This window comes from Ranitomeya imitator, chromosome 5 (genome assembly GCF_032444005.1).
Source record: "Ranitomeya imitator isolate aRanImi1 chromosome 5, aRanImi1.pri, whole genome shotgun sequence".
NCBI lineage: Eukaryota > Metazoa > Chordata > Amphibia > Anura > Dendrobatidae > Ranitomeya > Ranitomeya imitator.
The window spans coordinates 57214098-57228037 of NC_091286.1; the positions used below are offsets into that span (position 1 = coordinate 57214098).

The following is a 13940-nucleotide window of genomic DNA, read 5'->3' on the forward strand; positions in this document are numbered from 1 at the left end:
TTTCGTCATGTGTCGATGTCCCCATAATGGCGAAATCCACTCTGAAGATCTGCAGCATAAACTGACAGGTTGCAGATGTCAAATCCGCATCACTGAACACTTTAAGTTACGGATTTTCTCTGCTGAATGGATGAGATTTTGTTAAGTTGCATCTGCGGGTACAGTAATACACAAAATCCAGACAGAATAGTCGCTATACACAACTCATGAGAATACTTTGTGCAAAGGGAGCGGTCTCTCCTAATTATTGAATATGTTGTAGGTAAGTGGACAGTCTCTTAGACGATTCTGTCCAATTTTTTTTTTTTTACAATATTTACTTTTATACTTTTTTTTTTCTAAAAATCTAAATTGTAAAAATGACAGAAAAACTTCCTCTCCTTTTGTCTCATTTATTGTATCCCATTCTGCCCTCAGAAAATGAATTACTAAATATGAGCTATGGGGCCATGATGACAATCGAATCACGCGCCTTCTCATATGTAAAAAGCCACAAAAGTCTGTTAGATAAAGAGTCTAAATAAAAGTGAAAAACTAAATTCATGGAAAATCTGACTACAATACATAGAAATGATGTCTGCAATCTCTCCTCTTGGATATGAAGCAATGTTGGACCAGAGTCATATGCCCAAGTTCCATGTTACGGCCCGCGTTTTCCAAACTGGCAACAGACCTTCTGATTTGACCCAAATTTAAACAACGGCTCGGGACAGACTTGGCAAAGGCTCGGTTCCTTCTAGTCCATACTGGGAACGTCTTAAAGAACCCCCCCCCCAAAAAAAAAAAAAAATCGAGGTGGTAATTTCATCAAGAGAAGTTGACATAGTTACAAACCCGGAAATATATTAACAAGGAATGTAAAACTGTATTGTTATTTCCTTAAAACCAAATATTTCTCATTCCATTTAGCTGCTGTAGTAAACCGCTAGGCTCCACTGACATCTAGCGGGAAAGGTGCAGATTTAATTTACCTTTACAGCAGCAGCAAAGTGGGTGAAACATTAACAAATCTTATCCACTCACACGTATAGGATGATACCTTTATTATAAATATGTAGTGATGAGCAAGCAAACTCGGGTGCTAACAGAGTATCTTCGGCGTGCTCGAATACTAATGTTCGAATAGACGCAGCTGCATGTCTTGTGGCTGTTCGATAGGGAATGCCTGCATGTGTGGCGGCTGTCGAACACCATCGAAAAAGAAAATGGCGAATATATAAAATAATTCATATGGAAAGAGGAATGCAATTTAAAATGTTTCCTGGTGGTCCTTTGTAGTCAGAACAAAAAAAAAAATAAAATTGGTGAAAATAGTCACACACTACCCACACTTCTCTTTACATGTCCCTCCAGATATTGACATAATAAAAAAGCAATGTAAAAATGACAAATATTTCAAATTTTCAAGTGACTATTCATTTATGGAAAAAAACAAATGACGGTTACTTTTAAAATCAGGTTTTAATGGGAAATGGATTTTTTCTTAATTTCGAATCACAGAAAATTTCAAGCAAGCTGCACTTTTACCGCGACTTGCGGAAATAAAAACGAAACAAAAAGACATGTTGTAGACATTGACAAAGGATTCACACATCGAGTTTAACGGGCCACGTACAGACTGGCTTGAATTTGACCGCTCTTTACATACCGTATATACTCGAGTATAAGCCGACCCGAGCATAAGCCGACCCCCCTAGTTTTGCCACAAAAAACTGGGAAACTTATTGACTCGAGTATAAGCCTAGGGTGGGAAATGCAGCAGCTACCGGTGAATTTCAAAAATAAAAATATATGCTCCATACCGTTCATTATTGCCCCATAGAAAGCTGTGCCATATATAATGCTCTGCACCGTTCATTATGGCCCCATAGATGCTCCATATAAAGCTGTGCCATATATAATGCTCTGCACCGTTCATTATTGCTCCATATAAAGCTGTGCCATATATAATGCTCTGCACCGTTCATTATGGCCCCATAGATGCTCCATATAAAGCTGTGCCACATGGAATGCTCTGCACCGTTCATTATGGCCCCATGGATGCTCCATATAAAGCTGTGCCACATGGAATGCTCTGCACCGTTCATTATGGCCCCATAGATGCTCCACATAAAGCAGTGCCCCATATATAATGCTCTGCACCGTTCATTATGGCCCCATAGATGCTCCACATAAAGCTGTGCCCCATATATAATGCTCTGCACCGTTCATTATGGCCCCATAGATGCTCCATAGAAAGCTGTGCCCCATATATATTGCTCTGCACCGTTGATTATGGCCCCATAGATGCTCCATATATAATGCTGCTGCAATAAAAAAAAAATAATCACATACTCACCTCTCTTCGCTCAGGACGCCGGTGCTTTCAATATTTACCTGCTCCTCGTGCGGCTCCGTCTCCAGCACTGACGCTCAGCAGAGGGCACGCACTGACTACCTCACCGCGCCCTCTAACCTGAGCGTCACTGCCAGAGGACGCTGCAGACGGAGCCGCACCGGAGCAAGGAGCAGGTAAATATCGCGCAGCGCTCCCCTCCCTGTATACTTACCTGCTCCCAGCACAGTCCCTGCTTCTCCCGGCGCTGCATCTTCTTCCTGTATTGAGCGGCCAGTTACCGCTCATTTACAGCAATGAATATGCGGCTCCACCCCTATGGGAGGTGGAGCCGCATATTCATTGCTGTAATGAGCGGTACCAGTGACCACTCAGTACAGGAAGAAGCTGCAGCGCCGGGAGAAGAAGGGACTGCAGGGACCGAGCCCGCAGTAGGTAAGTATAATTACACAGCCCCCGCTCCCCCTTCCCTGCCGACCCCCGGGTATGACTTGAGTATAAGCCGAGAGGGGGACTTTCAGCCCCAAAAAATGGGCTGAAAATCTCGGCTTATACTCGAGTATATACGGTATATGCCTATAAAACTTACAAGAACCAAACGACCAAAAACCCTGCTGTAACTAAATAAGTAAAAAGCAAAAGTGTATTTAAATAACATAAAAGCCATCCCACCTACTTCGTTACAGCAGGGTTTTTGCTCATTTTGTTTCATGTAGGTTTTGCACGTTTTATGGCCAATGTGAACATGCGTTTATGTTTTGCACGAATACCAACTCAAACCAAGCGCAGCTTTTGTGTTTTTTCTTTGTATTTTTGCATTCTGCACAAACCGGGGTGTGGCCTCCCTTTTCTGAGCTAGAAATTACACTTAAAGGCTTCCCTAGACTGGTGTCTACTGGTTGGGACTCGGTCCTTTGTCTGCCCTTACACACAATGAGGTCAACTCTGACACATGGTAAGGTTTTTAATATTAGACAGTGTAGGACCGTCCCGATCAGAGTCACCTTGTCGCAGTGGGATGGCTTTTATGCTATTTTTGATCAAAACAAGTATAACTAAGAACCCTGTGTTATTTAAATGCACTTTTGCTTTTTACTTATTTAGTTACAGTAGGGTTTTTGCTCATTTTGTTTCTTATAGATTTTGTATGTTTTATGGCCAATGTCAACATGGTTCTATGTTTTGCATGTATACCAACTCAAACCAAGCTCAACTTTGGTGTTTTTTTATATATGCCTATAAGGCTGTTGAGTTGGCATAAGGAGTCCTGTGTCCAGTCCATACCACGAGGTTTGTAGCCTGCCACCAAAACATAGATGTGTGAATCATTCACATGTCAGTATTTTCCATGTGTGAGAAAATCGGACTGATTTATTTATATGTCAAAGTTTGGTCCAAGTGTCATCAGTCTCTCTCATACGTGTGTGTGTGTGGGGGGGTTACTGCACCTTCTCTATTCTGACAGTCTGTGAAAATTGGACCACACTCTGATATCATCCGAGTTCTTGTAAAAAAAAAAAAAGAAAAAAAAGAAAATATATCCACAGCACACACTCAATTCGAAGTGACGCAGTCCCCAAAAAAGACCAAACTCTGCTGATCTTCATACAGTCCCAAACAAAAAAATTAATGGACAGCACTCACTAGGGCTAGAAAAGACGGAAAAAAATCCTTTATTGCTTCCTGCCCATAAAGCAACATTTCGAAAGACCTGAATGGTTGAAGTGTAGCTTTGTCATGCGCATGTAGCAATAAAAGATTTTTTTTCCCATATTTTCTACCCCTGGGAAATGCTATCCATCAATTTTACGTTTGGGTGCTCCAAATGCTGTCCGATATTTTTCACTGACCCATGGACTTGGTTTGCTGACTTTGATCCGACACTCCTATCAAAATCTGACATGTCTCAATGATTTTGAACAGATCTCTCAGTTTGTGAAAAGTCACAGACATCTGAATTGCCCCAGAGACTATCAGAGGTGCGAGTGACATCCGTGAAAACCACAGACAGCACTCACACGAGACCACTGGATGTGAGAATGAGGCCTTTCTATAAGAAACGTTACATAAAACCGCTATTATGCTGTCTCTTTTCTTGTTTCAGCTCAACCTCTGTTCATCCATCACCTCTCTCCTCCCTTGAAGTTTATGGCCATCCGTACGTGATATGTGACTATGTCAACTATGTGCTACACAAGTGGGTTACCTATCAGACATGATAATTTTTGGCATCTCTATTAGTTTGCTGATAGAAATCTGCTTGTATTAAATATAAAGATGCTGAAACCTTTAAATCTCCTCCAGGAAAGTTCTTGCAAGTTTGAGAAGACAGAAAAAAAAAAAAATCTACAATAAAAAAAAAAAAATCCAGGGTGGTCATAGATGTAACAAATGATAGAAAATATAATAATAAAAGAAAAACTTTGAGTGTTCAATGCAAGTGCTGAACAGACCATACTCAGACGTGCGAACAGCTTGTATACTCCATCATCTCAATTATTCCATAGCTTTAATTCTAGAAGTAGTTTTAACCAAACTCCAGAAACCATTAGCAGATCTAACAGTGCGGAGTATAAATACTGAAACATCTGACGGGTACGTAGGGTTAAAAAAAAGTCTACACATTAGATTTGGGTGCAGAGCTGAGGGGGATCTCATTGAGTTCAGTCCGCAGACACAGATACTCGCCAGTCACTGCCATTAGACCAATGCAGACAAACATCAGCAGCCACCAAGTGATCGTGCTCGGGAAGTGAGCGTTATATATCCAACATCCAAAAATGTGAAAAAGATGGACTGTCACAGTGAAATCCAGACACTGCTTTCCTCTGCGGATAAAGTAAAGTAGTCCCAGAGCACAGGTCAAAGAGTTTAAGATGAAAGCCATCATGGTGATCCTCCCGTGCACAGAAGAAAAGCCCAAGAGCTCATGATTAAATAGCTGGTCAAGGGAAGGGCTGTAGTGAACCAACAAGTCCAGTAATGCAATCCAGAGGCCCAGGAAGCCATAGTAGATGAACTGCATCAGTGTAATCTGAGAAATGATGAGGACGGGATCCCACACGTAGCTCCGGAACTGTCCGGCCATTCTCATGGTACAGTCTATAAGCGCTGACGCAGGTGAACAGCTCAGGAAACTGTTGCTGGAAAAGTAAGACACAGTAAAAAAAGCAATATGTTAAAGGGTTAATCTCAAGTTCATCGACTGCAAAAATAATCAACTTTACAACTGATATCTTACTAAAACTCCTGTCCATTCTCAAGAACAGAGGGATTTTTAATTTTATAGTCTACTACTCCTTTACTAGTGTTGTCCAGTCTCCCAAGCAAAGAGCGCAGCTCTAACAACATCTTGGTCTAGAGATTGCAAGTGCTGCTCTGAAACTGGCCGGATTACTTGATCCGACCTGCTTCAGTCCCCCAGAGCTCCTCTGATGCTGCAGAGTGAAAGATGCCTCTCATTGCAGCATTACAGGGTGCACAGTTTGGTCCAATGACACAACCATGCTGCTGGTGTGAACTGCACAATTAGGATAGGTGTAGATGACCGTGTATTCTCTTATCCGAGACAATTGGGTCGAATATGCAAATGATTTACCGATCTTTGATCAGAGTGTGATCTGACTCTCTTAGATGAGGAGAAGAAAATGTCTCCATTCTGTCAGTCTGTGGAAACCAGTCTGCACTGCGATGTCAACTGAGTGCAGTCCGATGGTTTTCACACAGTCAGTGATCTGCATGGCAAAGTGTGAACCAATATCGGATCAAACTCGGTCATGCAGTGATTTTTGTTCTCAGATCGGCTTGGGCCAAGCAAAGAAATCTGACATGAGCATGGCCCCATAGACTAACATTGTTCCGAGTGCAATAATGCCGTGTACATGCAGAAAAAGCACACACATTTTATCACATCCAAAGTATTATTTTGGTTGCGACCATCCGGTTTTTATTTTGCTTGTCTGAATGATCAATTAATTGGGAGCGCAGTTCCCTCTGGCAAACAGGAGTCGGGAAGCAGAGGAGCCGTGCGCGCCTGTTCTACAATGTAAGTGTTTAAGATTAAACCCCTTTACGTTACAATAGTCTTTCCTGGGCCATTGTATGTTCAGGATATTGAATTCTGAGGGAACGCAGAACTGGATTTTTATTTGCTAATTTAGGACACGTGCAACTTTTCTTTTTTCATTTTAATGACTAGAAACGTGAAAAAACTCCATGGTGTTCTCAATAGTGCATGGAATAAAAAAAACACAACCAAAAAGCAGTATACGTAGTTTTTATGTCACTTTGAACTGCAAAGCAGCCTCCATTCTTCCATTGAGCCCCAAAAAGTTTCCTGTGCCACACCTGATATTACCTAAACACAATGTGTGATACAGTATGAATGGAAGAATCATTCTCACCTGGCATAAGATTCCGCTTGTTAACAAATCTGGAAGATATGTAACAGACCTAAAAAGAACAAAACAAAAAGATTAGTTACCTGAATGTTATGCTCAGTCCCCGATTAAAGGACACAACACATTGTCCTATATTCTAAAAATGATAGCAGGTTGAAATCCAATAAGATGTCTAGAAATAAAAATAATAAAGCAGGGTTTTCTTTTTTCTCCTTTTTTTCATTTCAGCACTGGAGTGGTGCCACTAATGCAAGTTCCCTGACCCTAGTAATATACTTACCAGCCGCGATCTTCCATCGATGAGGGCCGCATTCTGGCTTGATACGTGCACATTTATTGTATGCTTTTCTATTGTCATTATTTCTTAATAAAGATATATCTTTTTATTGTGCGTTCTCTCCTTTGGTGGTTTTTGGTTTTACTCTGTTTGGAGCACGGATTAGTTTTTTGTTACTGTAATGTGCCTGCAGCTTTACTGCTGTACATGGACACAAATGTTGTGATCTGCCCCTACACAAGTGACATCTTACATGTTTAAAGAGGTTTCTTCAAAAAATTACGTTACACGTCATCAGGTAATTCCCCACCAGTCATGTTCTGCAGATGACCACTGCAGCTAATTGGGAGCCTCGGAGATTGCAGTGCAGCTGGGGATTTACCAGGTGAGTAAAATTATTTTCACATTTCTTCCTCCACGACTTCTAATCCTGGACAAACTCTTCAAAAGGGGGTTTCCAGCAGAAACAAAACCCCATACTAATTTACAAATGGGTTAAAACTGTTCTAAAAAAAGCAAGAAGTGACGTTCACAGTCACCGACTCTACTACGCGGCCTCATCCCCAAACATGGCAGGAAATACGGCGCGCTCACTACCGGCCTCATTTCCAAACATGGCAGGAAATACGGAGCGCTCACTACCGGCCTCATCCCCAAACATGGCAGGAAATACGGAGCACTCACTACCGGCCTCATCACCAAACATGGCAGGAAATACGGAGCGCTCACTACCGGCCTCATCCCCAAACATGGCAGGAAATACGGAGCGCTCACTACCGGCCTCATCCCCAAACATGGCAGGAAATACGGAGCGCTCACTACCGGCCTCATCCCCAAACATGGCAGGAAATACGGAGCGCTCACTACCGGCCTCATCACCAAACATGGCAGGAAATACGGAGCACTCACTACCGGCCTCATCCCCAAACATGGCAGGAAATACGGAGCGCTCACTACCGGCCTCATCCCCAAACATGGCAGGAAATACGGAGCGCTCACTACCGGCCTCATCACCAAACATGGCAGGAAATACGGAGCGCTCACTACCGGCCTCATCCCCAAACATGGCAGGAAATACGGAGCACTCACTACCGGCCTCATCCCCAAACATGGCAGGAAATACGGAGCGCTCACTACCGGCCTCATCCCCAAACATGGCAGGAAATACGGAGCGCTCACTACCGGCCTCATCCCCAAACATGGCAGGAAATACGGAGCGCTCACTACCGGCCTCATCCCCAAACATGGCAGGAAATACGGAGCGCTCACTACCGGCCTCATCACCAAACATGGCAGGAAATACGGAGCGCTCACTACCGGCCTCATCCCCAAACATGGCAGGAAATACGGAGCACTCACTACCGGCCTCATCCCCAAACATGGCAGGAAATACGGAGCACTCACTACCGGCCTCATCACCAAACATGGCAGGAAATACGGAGCGCTCACTACCGGCCTCATCCCCAAACATGGCAGGAAATACGGAGCGCTCACTACCGGCCTCATCCCCAAACATGGCAGGAAATACGGAGCGCTCACTACCGGCCTCATCCCCAAACATGGCAGGAAATACGGAGCGCTCACTACCGGCCTCATCACCAAACATGGCAGGAAATATGGAGCACTCACTACCGGCCTCATCCCCAAACATGGCAGGAAATACGGAGCGCTCACTACCGGCCTCATCCCCAAACATGGCAGGAAATACGGAGCGCTTACTACCGGCCTCATCACCAAACATGGCAGGAAATACGGAGCGCTCACTACCGGCCTCATCCCCAAACATGGCAGGAAATACGGAGCGCTCACTACCGGCCTCATCACCAAACATGGCAGGAAATACGGAGCGCTCACTACCGGCCTCATCCCCAAACATGGCAGGAAATACGGAGCGCTCACTACCGGCCTCATCACCAAACATGGCAGGAAATACGGAGCGCTCACTACCGGCCTCATCCCCAAACATGGCAGGAAATACGGAGCGCTCACTACCGGCCTCATCCCCAAACATGGCAGGAAATACGGAGCGCTTACTACCGGCCTCATCACCAAACATGGCAGGAAATACGGAGCGCTCACTACCGGCCTCATCCCCAAACATGGCAGGAAATACGGAGCACTCACTACCGGCCTCATCACCAAACATGGCAGGAAATACGGAGCGCTCACTACCGGCCTCATCCCCAAACATGGCAGGAAATACGGAGCGCTCACTACCGGCCTCATCCCCAAACATGGCAGGAAATACGGAGCGCTCACTACCGGCCTCATCCCCAAACATGGCAGGAAATACGGAGCGCTCACTACCGGCCTCATCCCCAAACATGGCAGGAAATACGGAGCACTCACTACCGGCCTCATCCCCAAACATGGCAGGAAATACGGAGCACTCACTACCGGCCTCATCCCCAAACATGGCAGGAAATACGGAGCACTCACTACCGGCCTCATCACCAAACATGGCAGGAAATACGGAGCGCTCACTACCGGCCTCATCCCCAAACATGGCAGGAAATACGGAGCGCTCACTACCGGCCTCATCCCCAAACATGGCAGGAAATACGGAGCGCTCACTACCGGCCTCATCACCAAACATGGCAGGAAATATGGAGCGCTCACTACCGGCCTCATCCCCAAACATGGCAGGAAATACGGAGCGCTCACTACCGGCCTCATCCCCAAACATGGCAGGAAATACGGAGCGCTTACTACCGGCCTCATCACCAAACATGGCAGGAAATACGGAGCGCTCACTACCGGCCTCATCACCAAACATGGCAGGAAATACGGAGCGCTCACTACCGGCCTCATCCCCAAACATGGCAGGAAATACGGAGCACTCACTACCGGCCTCATCCCCAAACATGGCAGGAAATACGGAGCACTCACTACCGGCCTCATCACCAAACATGGCAGGAAATACGGAGCGCTCACTACCGGCCTCATCCCCAAACATGGCAGGAAATACGGAGCGCTCACTACCGGCCTCATCCCCAAACATGGCAGGAAATACGGAGCGCTCACTACCGGCCTCATCCCCAAACATGGCAGGAAATACGGAGCGCTCACTACCGGCCTCATCACCAAACATGGCAGGAAATATGGAGCACTCACTACCGGCCTCATCCCCAAACATGGCAGGAAATACGGAGCGCTCACTACCGGCCTCATCCCCAAACATGACAGGAAATACGGAGCACTCACTACCGGCCTCATCACCAAACATGGCAGGAAATACGGAGCGCTCACTACCGGCCTCATCACCAAACATGGCAGGAAATACGGAGCGCTCACTACCGGCCTCATCCCCAAACATGGCAGGAAATACGGAGCGCTCACTACCGGCCTCATCCCCAAACATGGCAGGAAATACGGAGCGCTTACTACCGGCCTCATCACCAAACATGGCAGGAAATACGGAGCGCTCACTACCGGCCTCATCCCCAAACATGGCAGGAAATACGGAGCACTCACTACCGGCCTCATCCCCAAACATGGCAGGAAATACGGAGCACTCACTACCGGCCTCATCACCAAACATGGCAGGAAATATGGAGCGCCCACTGGGGACATTTCCTGCTGTTTATAAGAGGGGACCACAGATTAGTGCTTATACTGAGTGAGTGGGAGCTGTGGGAGACAACATCGGTTTTTCTTTGTACTGGTCTCTGGGATTATGCTGACACACAGCAGGAATTGTAAGAAGAGGTGCAGTGTAAAGCATGGTGGACAGCACAGCGGCCTCAATGTCTGATGTGATTCCTTCCGAATTCAGCCTTCGCGCTCCCTACGGGGCCCCGGACACAGACCCAGGACATGACCACTGATGGGAGAGATGGGAAGGAAAACGAGACAGGACAAAGCCGAGCACCGACCCCCAGGTGACACCTCCACACAGCAGCCGCACACTGAGCACATCGCCAGGGCGGCTCCTTCTCACCATATTGTCCCCGCAGACTCCTGTCAACCACTCCAGCCGCCTCCGTCTCCTGCCATCACACCGGCCACACGAGTGCGTCACTTCCGCCCTAGCCGCCAGCTACAGCTCCGTGCCGGAAGTGACGTCAGCCTGTACACATCGCACAGACTTTCCAATCACGTGACACAATCCTCCCACTAATCCCTGTCAGTCACCTGAAGATGACGTCAGAGAGTCGTAGGAAGCGAGTGACGTAGTAACTGGCAGGAGAGGCTGACAGCTCACACTTTTCCGCCCTTCTTTGCTGTTCCACTTCCGTCTTCGCCTGCGCAGCGGTTCAGCGTCTCCTCCTGGACGCGGTGGCTGACGGGAAGGCGGATCCAGGAGGAGGTGGAGGCTGAGTGCTGCTGCTGCTGGTGTTGTTGCCGCTTCCTGGGTTCGGGGTTATCTGGAGGACTGGCAGGTGGAGCCGGAGACTAGAACATTACCGAGTGGCGGAGAGTCGGCACTGTACCGGGGACAGACATGAGCGGCAAGTCCGAGCTGTGCGGCCCCGGAGAAGGGGGCAAGGTGAGATCCGGCTGTTTACATCTGTGACTCCGTGTACATAACATGGCAGCTCTGACAACTTCTGCCCGTCACTTCCTCCGGTGTCCTCCCCGGACTGACTGCTGAGCTCCGGCTCTAGTGCTGCTGCCGGGGCTCCAGGAAGGAAAGCGTTAATGTAAAGGGATCGTACAGGAGTAGAAAAGCAGCGCCACCCCTGACTTCAGGTCGTGTGGGGTACTGCAGCTCCAATGCCGAGCACTGCCTCCAGGAACTCCATGGCGTTACTCATCGCCCTGCTGCTCTGACCGCTCCGTGTGCTAACCTGCCATGTCACCTGTCAGGGAAATCTGGGCCTCCCTGCGCCGGTCCCACCTTGCGCCGGTCCCACCTTGCGCCGGTCCCACCTTGCGCCGGTCCCACCTTGCGCCGGTCCCACCTTGCGCCGGTCCCACCTTGCGCCGGTCCCACCTTGCGCCGGTCCCACCTTGCGCCGGTCCCACCTTGCGCCGGTCCCACCTTGCGCCGTTTCCTCCCTGCGCCGGTCCCACCTTGCGCCGTTTCCTCCCTGCGCCGGTCCCACCTTGCGCCGTTTCCTCCCTGCGCCGGTCCCACCTTGCGCCGTTTCCTCCCTGCGCCGGTCCCACCTTGCGCCGTTTCCTCCCTGCGCCGGTCCCACCTTGCGCCGTTTCCTCCCTGCGCCGTTTCCTCCCTGCGCCGGTCCCACCCTGCGCCGTTTCCTCCCTGCGTCGGTCCCACCTTGCGCCGTCTTCTCCCTGCGTCGGTCCCACCTTGCGCCGTCTTCTCCCTGCGCCGTTTCCTCCCTGCGCCGGTCCCACCTTGCGCCGTTTCCTCCCTGCGCCGGTCCCACCTTGCGCCGTTTCCTCCCTGCGCCGGTCCCACCTTGCGCCGTTTCCTCCCTGCGTCGGTCCCACCTTGCGCCGTCTTCTCCCTGCGCCGTTTCCTCCCTGCGTCGGTCCCACCTTGCGCCGTCTTCTCCCTGCGCCGTTTCCTCCCTGCGCCGGTCCCACCTTGCGCCGTTTCCTCCCTGCACCGTCTCCGTCTTATGGCATGGAGAACCTCGGTGTGCAGGGGGTCAGTGTCCCATGCTGAACGCTGTGGTCTCCATCCAAGACAGTGATGATGTCTGTAAAGTGCTGCAGAATATGATGGCGCTATATAAACCATGCATGATAAATGACAGAATCTTGATGGCAGATCCCTGCTGGCCAATCCGTGGATCAGAGATCGGCACCGTTACGCTATAGGGTTTCACAGACTGCTAAAAGCCGGACGGGGACTATAGCACTTTTTCAAGAGGCCGATCCCCAGCAGCCCCCATCCCCCCGACTGATGGGTCTTTCCCCAGACACACACGCTTAGGGAGAGACCTGTCAGTCTCTGGCGGTGGGGCAGGGACAAGCTAGCAGGGACCGGCTTAGGACTGGTCATCCGGGACTCATTGTTCCAGAGTGAGGTATACCTGACTACAAGACCAGAACTAAGGGCTGATTCTTCACCCCTGAGCCGCAGGCTGCTGTCAGGTTCCCTCTGTGGGTGCATGCGCCCTGGACTGTTCCCAGCAAAGACCGCGGTAGAGTTTATTGCAGAAATTCTGCATATTTGCCACAGATTTCACTTTCCACTGCAAAGAGATAACCTCCACTGTGGAAAGCGGCAGAATAAAATGACATCTTCCTGATGTCAAATCCTCTGCGCTGATCATTTTGCTGCAGACTTTCTACAAAACATGTTGATAATATTTCCAAAAATGCCAGCTATTTTGTTGGGCCAGTAAGAGTATGGCCAAATAATGTGGGCAAAGCTCTGCGCACCTCTACGTGTCGTGTTTACAGCACATGCATGGCTATGCTGCGTTTTTGGGGTTTTTTGTAATGGAAGGCAGCCATTGTGTGCAGTCAGCAGACATGATTGTTGGGGTCTCAGCAGAGGGGCGTCCCATTTAGGCCAAATTCAGACATCTGTGTACCACTGTCTGAGTACCAGCTGTAATGTATAGGCTGGCTGGGGGTCATAGACCTATATGAGGATGTCAGGAGACCCTCTGCCGGTCCATGCTTCGGCCTGTCATCGGGTCATGATACATGGAGATCCTGAGTGAGGCTTTATAGCAGTACTGTTGGTTTTCTGTTTGTATTTTGTGGAAAGTAAACCCCCTATGGAGTCACACTTTGGGTATGTGCACACAACATCTTTTAAACTTCAAGAAACTTAAATTGGACACGTTGGTGGTTTTTTTTTTTTTTTTTTTTTGTCCTAGAGAATTGTATATTTATTTAATTTTACGTCTTTTTGGTCATTACCTGTTTGCGTTGTCTATTTCTGACTAACAGAGTTTTGTTTTGTTTTTCCCAAGCAGTTTTCTATTGTGTTTTTTTTTCTTAAACTGTTTTTTTTTTTTTTTTTTTTTTCTTCTCCATTTAACAATGAAGAATCAGCTAG

At 48.0% G+C, this 13940-nt stretch overlaps 2 protein-coding genes across 4 annotated transcripts in view; one reads left to right on the forward strand and one right to left on the reverse strand.

The window, feature by feature from the left end:
• Nucleotides 1-1442: 1442 nt before the first annotated feature.
• Nucleotides 1443-11079, reverse strand: SYS1 (SYS1 golgi trafficking protein). 2 transcript variants are annotated; one of them, XM_069768709.1, is made up of 3 exons: nt 10953-11079; nt 6739-6787; nt 1443-5472 (listed from the first exon to the last, which is right to left on the reverse strand). In XM_069768709.1, the coding sequence occupies exon 3, from the start codon at nt 5427-5429 to the stop codon at nt 4953-4955; it is 477 nt and encodes a 158-aa protein (XP_069624810.1). In that variant the 5' UTR covers nt 5430-5472; nt 6739-6787; nt 10953-11079; the 3' UTR covers nt 1443-4952. The 2 variants fall into 2 exon arrangements, with proteins under 2 accessions (XP_069624810.1, XP_069624809.1); XM_069768708.1 differs by having other exon boundaries at nt 1443-5478; nt 10953-11078.
• Nucleotides 11080-11161: 82 nt separating this feature from the next.
• AFTPH (aftiphilin) overlaps nt 11162-13940 on the forward strand; it is a 62239-nt gene continuing 59460 nt past the window's right edge. The window contains exon 1 of one of the 2 annotated variants that reach the window (XM_069768711.1): nt 11162-11501. The gene's annotated coding sequence lies outside the window, so the exon portion shown is untranslated. The remainder of the gene's footprint in view (nt 11502-13940) is intronic. The other variant, XM_069768710.1, reaches the window with a different exon arrangement.

Bases quoted from the DNA above. Each gene is read 5' to 3' on its own strand.
- SYS1 (XM_069768709.1), bottom strand. From the start codon at position 5,429: ATGAGAATGGCCGGACAGTTCCGGAGCTACGTGTGGGATCCCGTCCTC.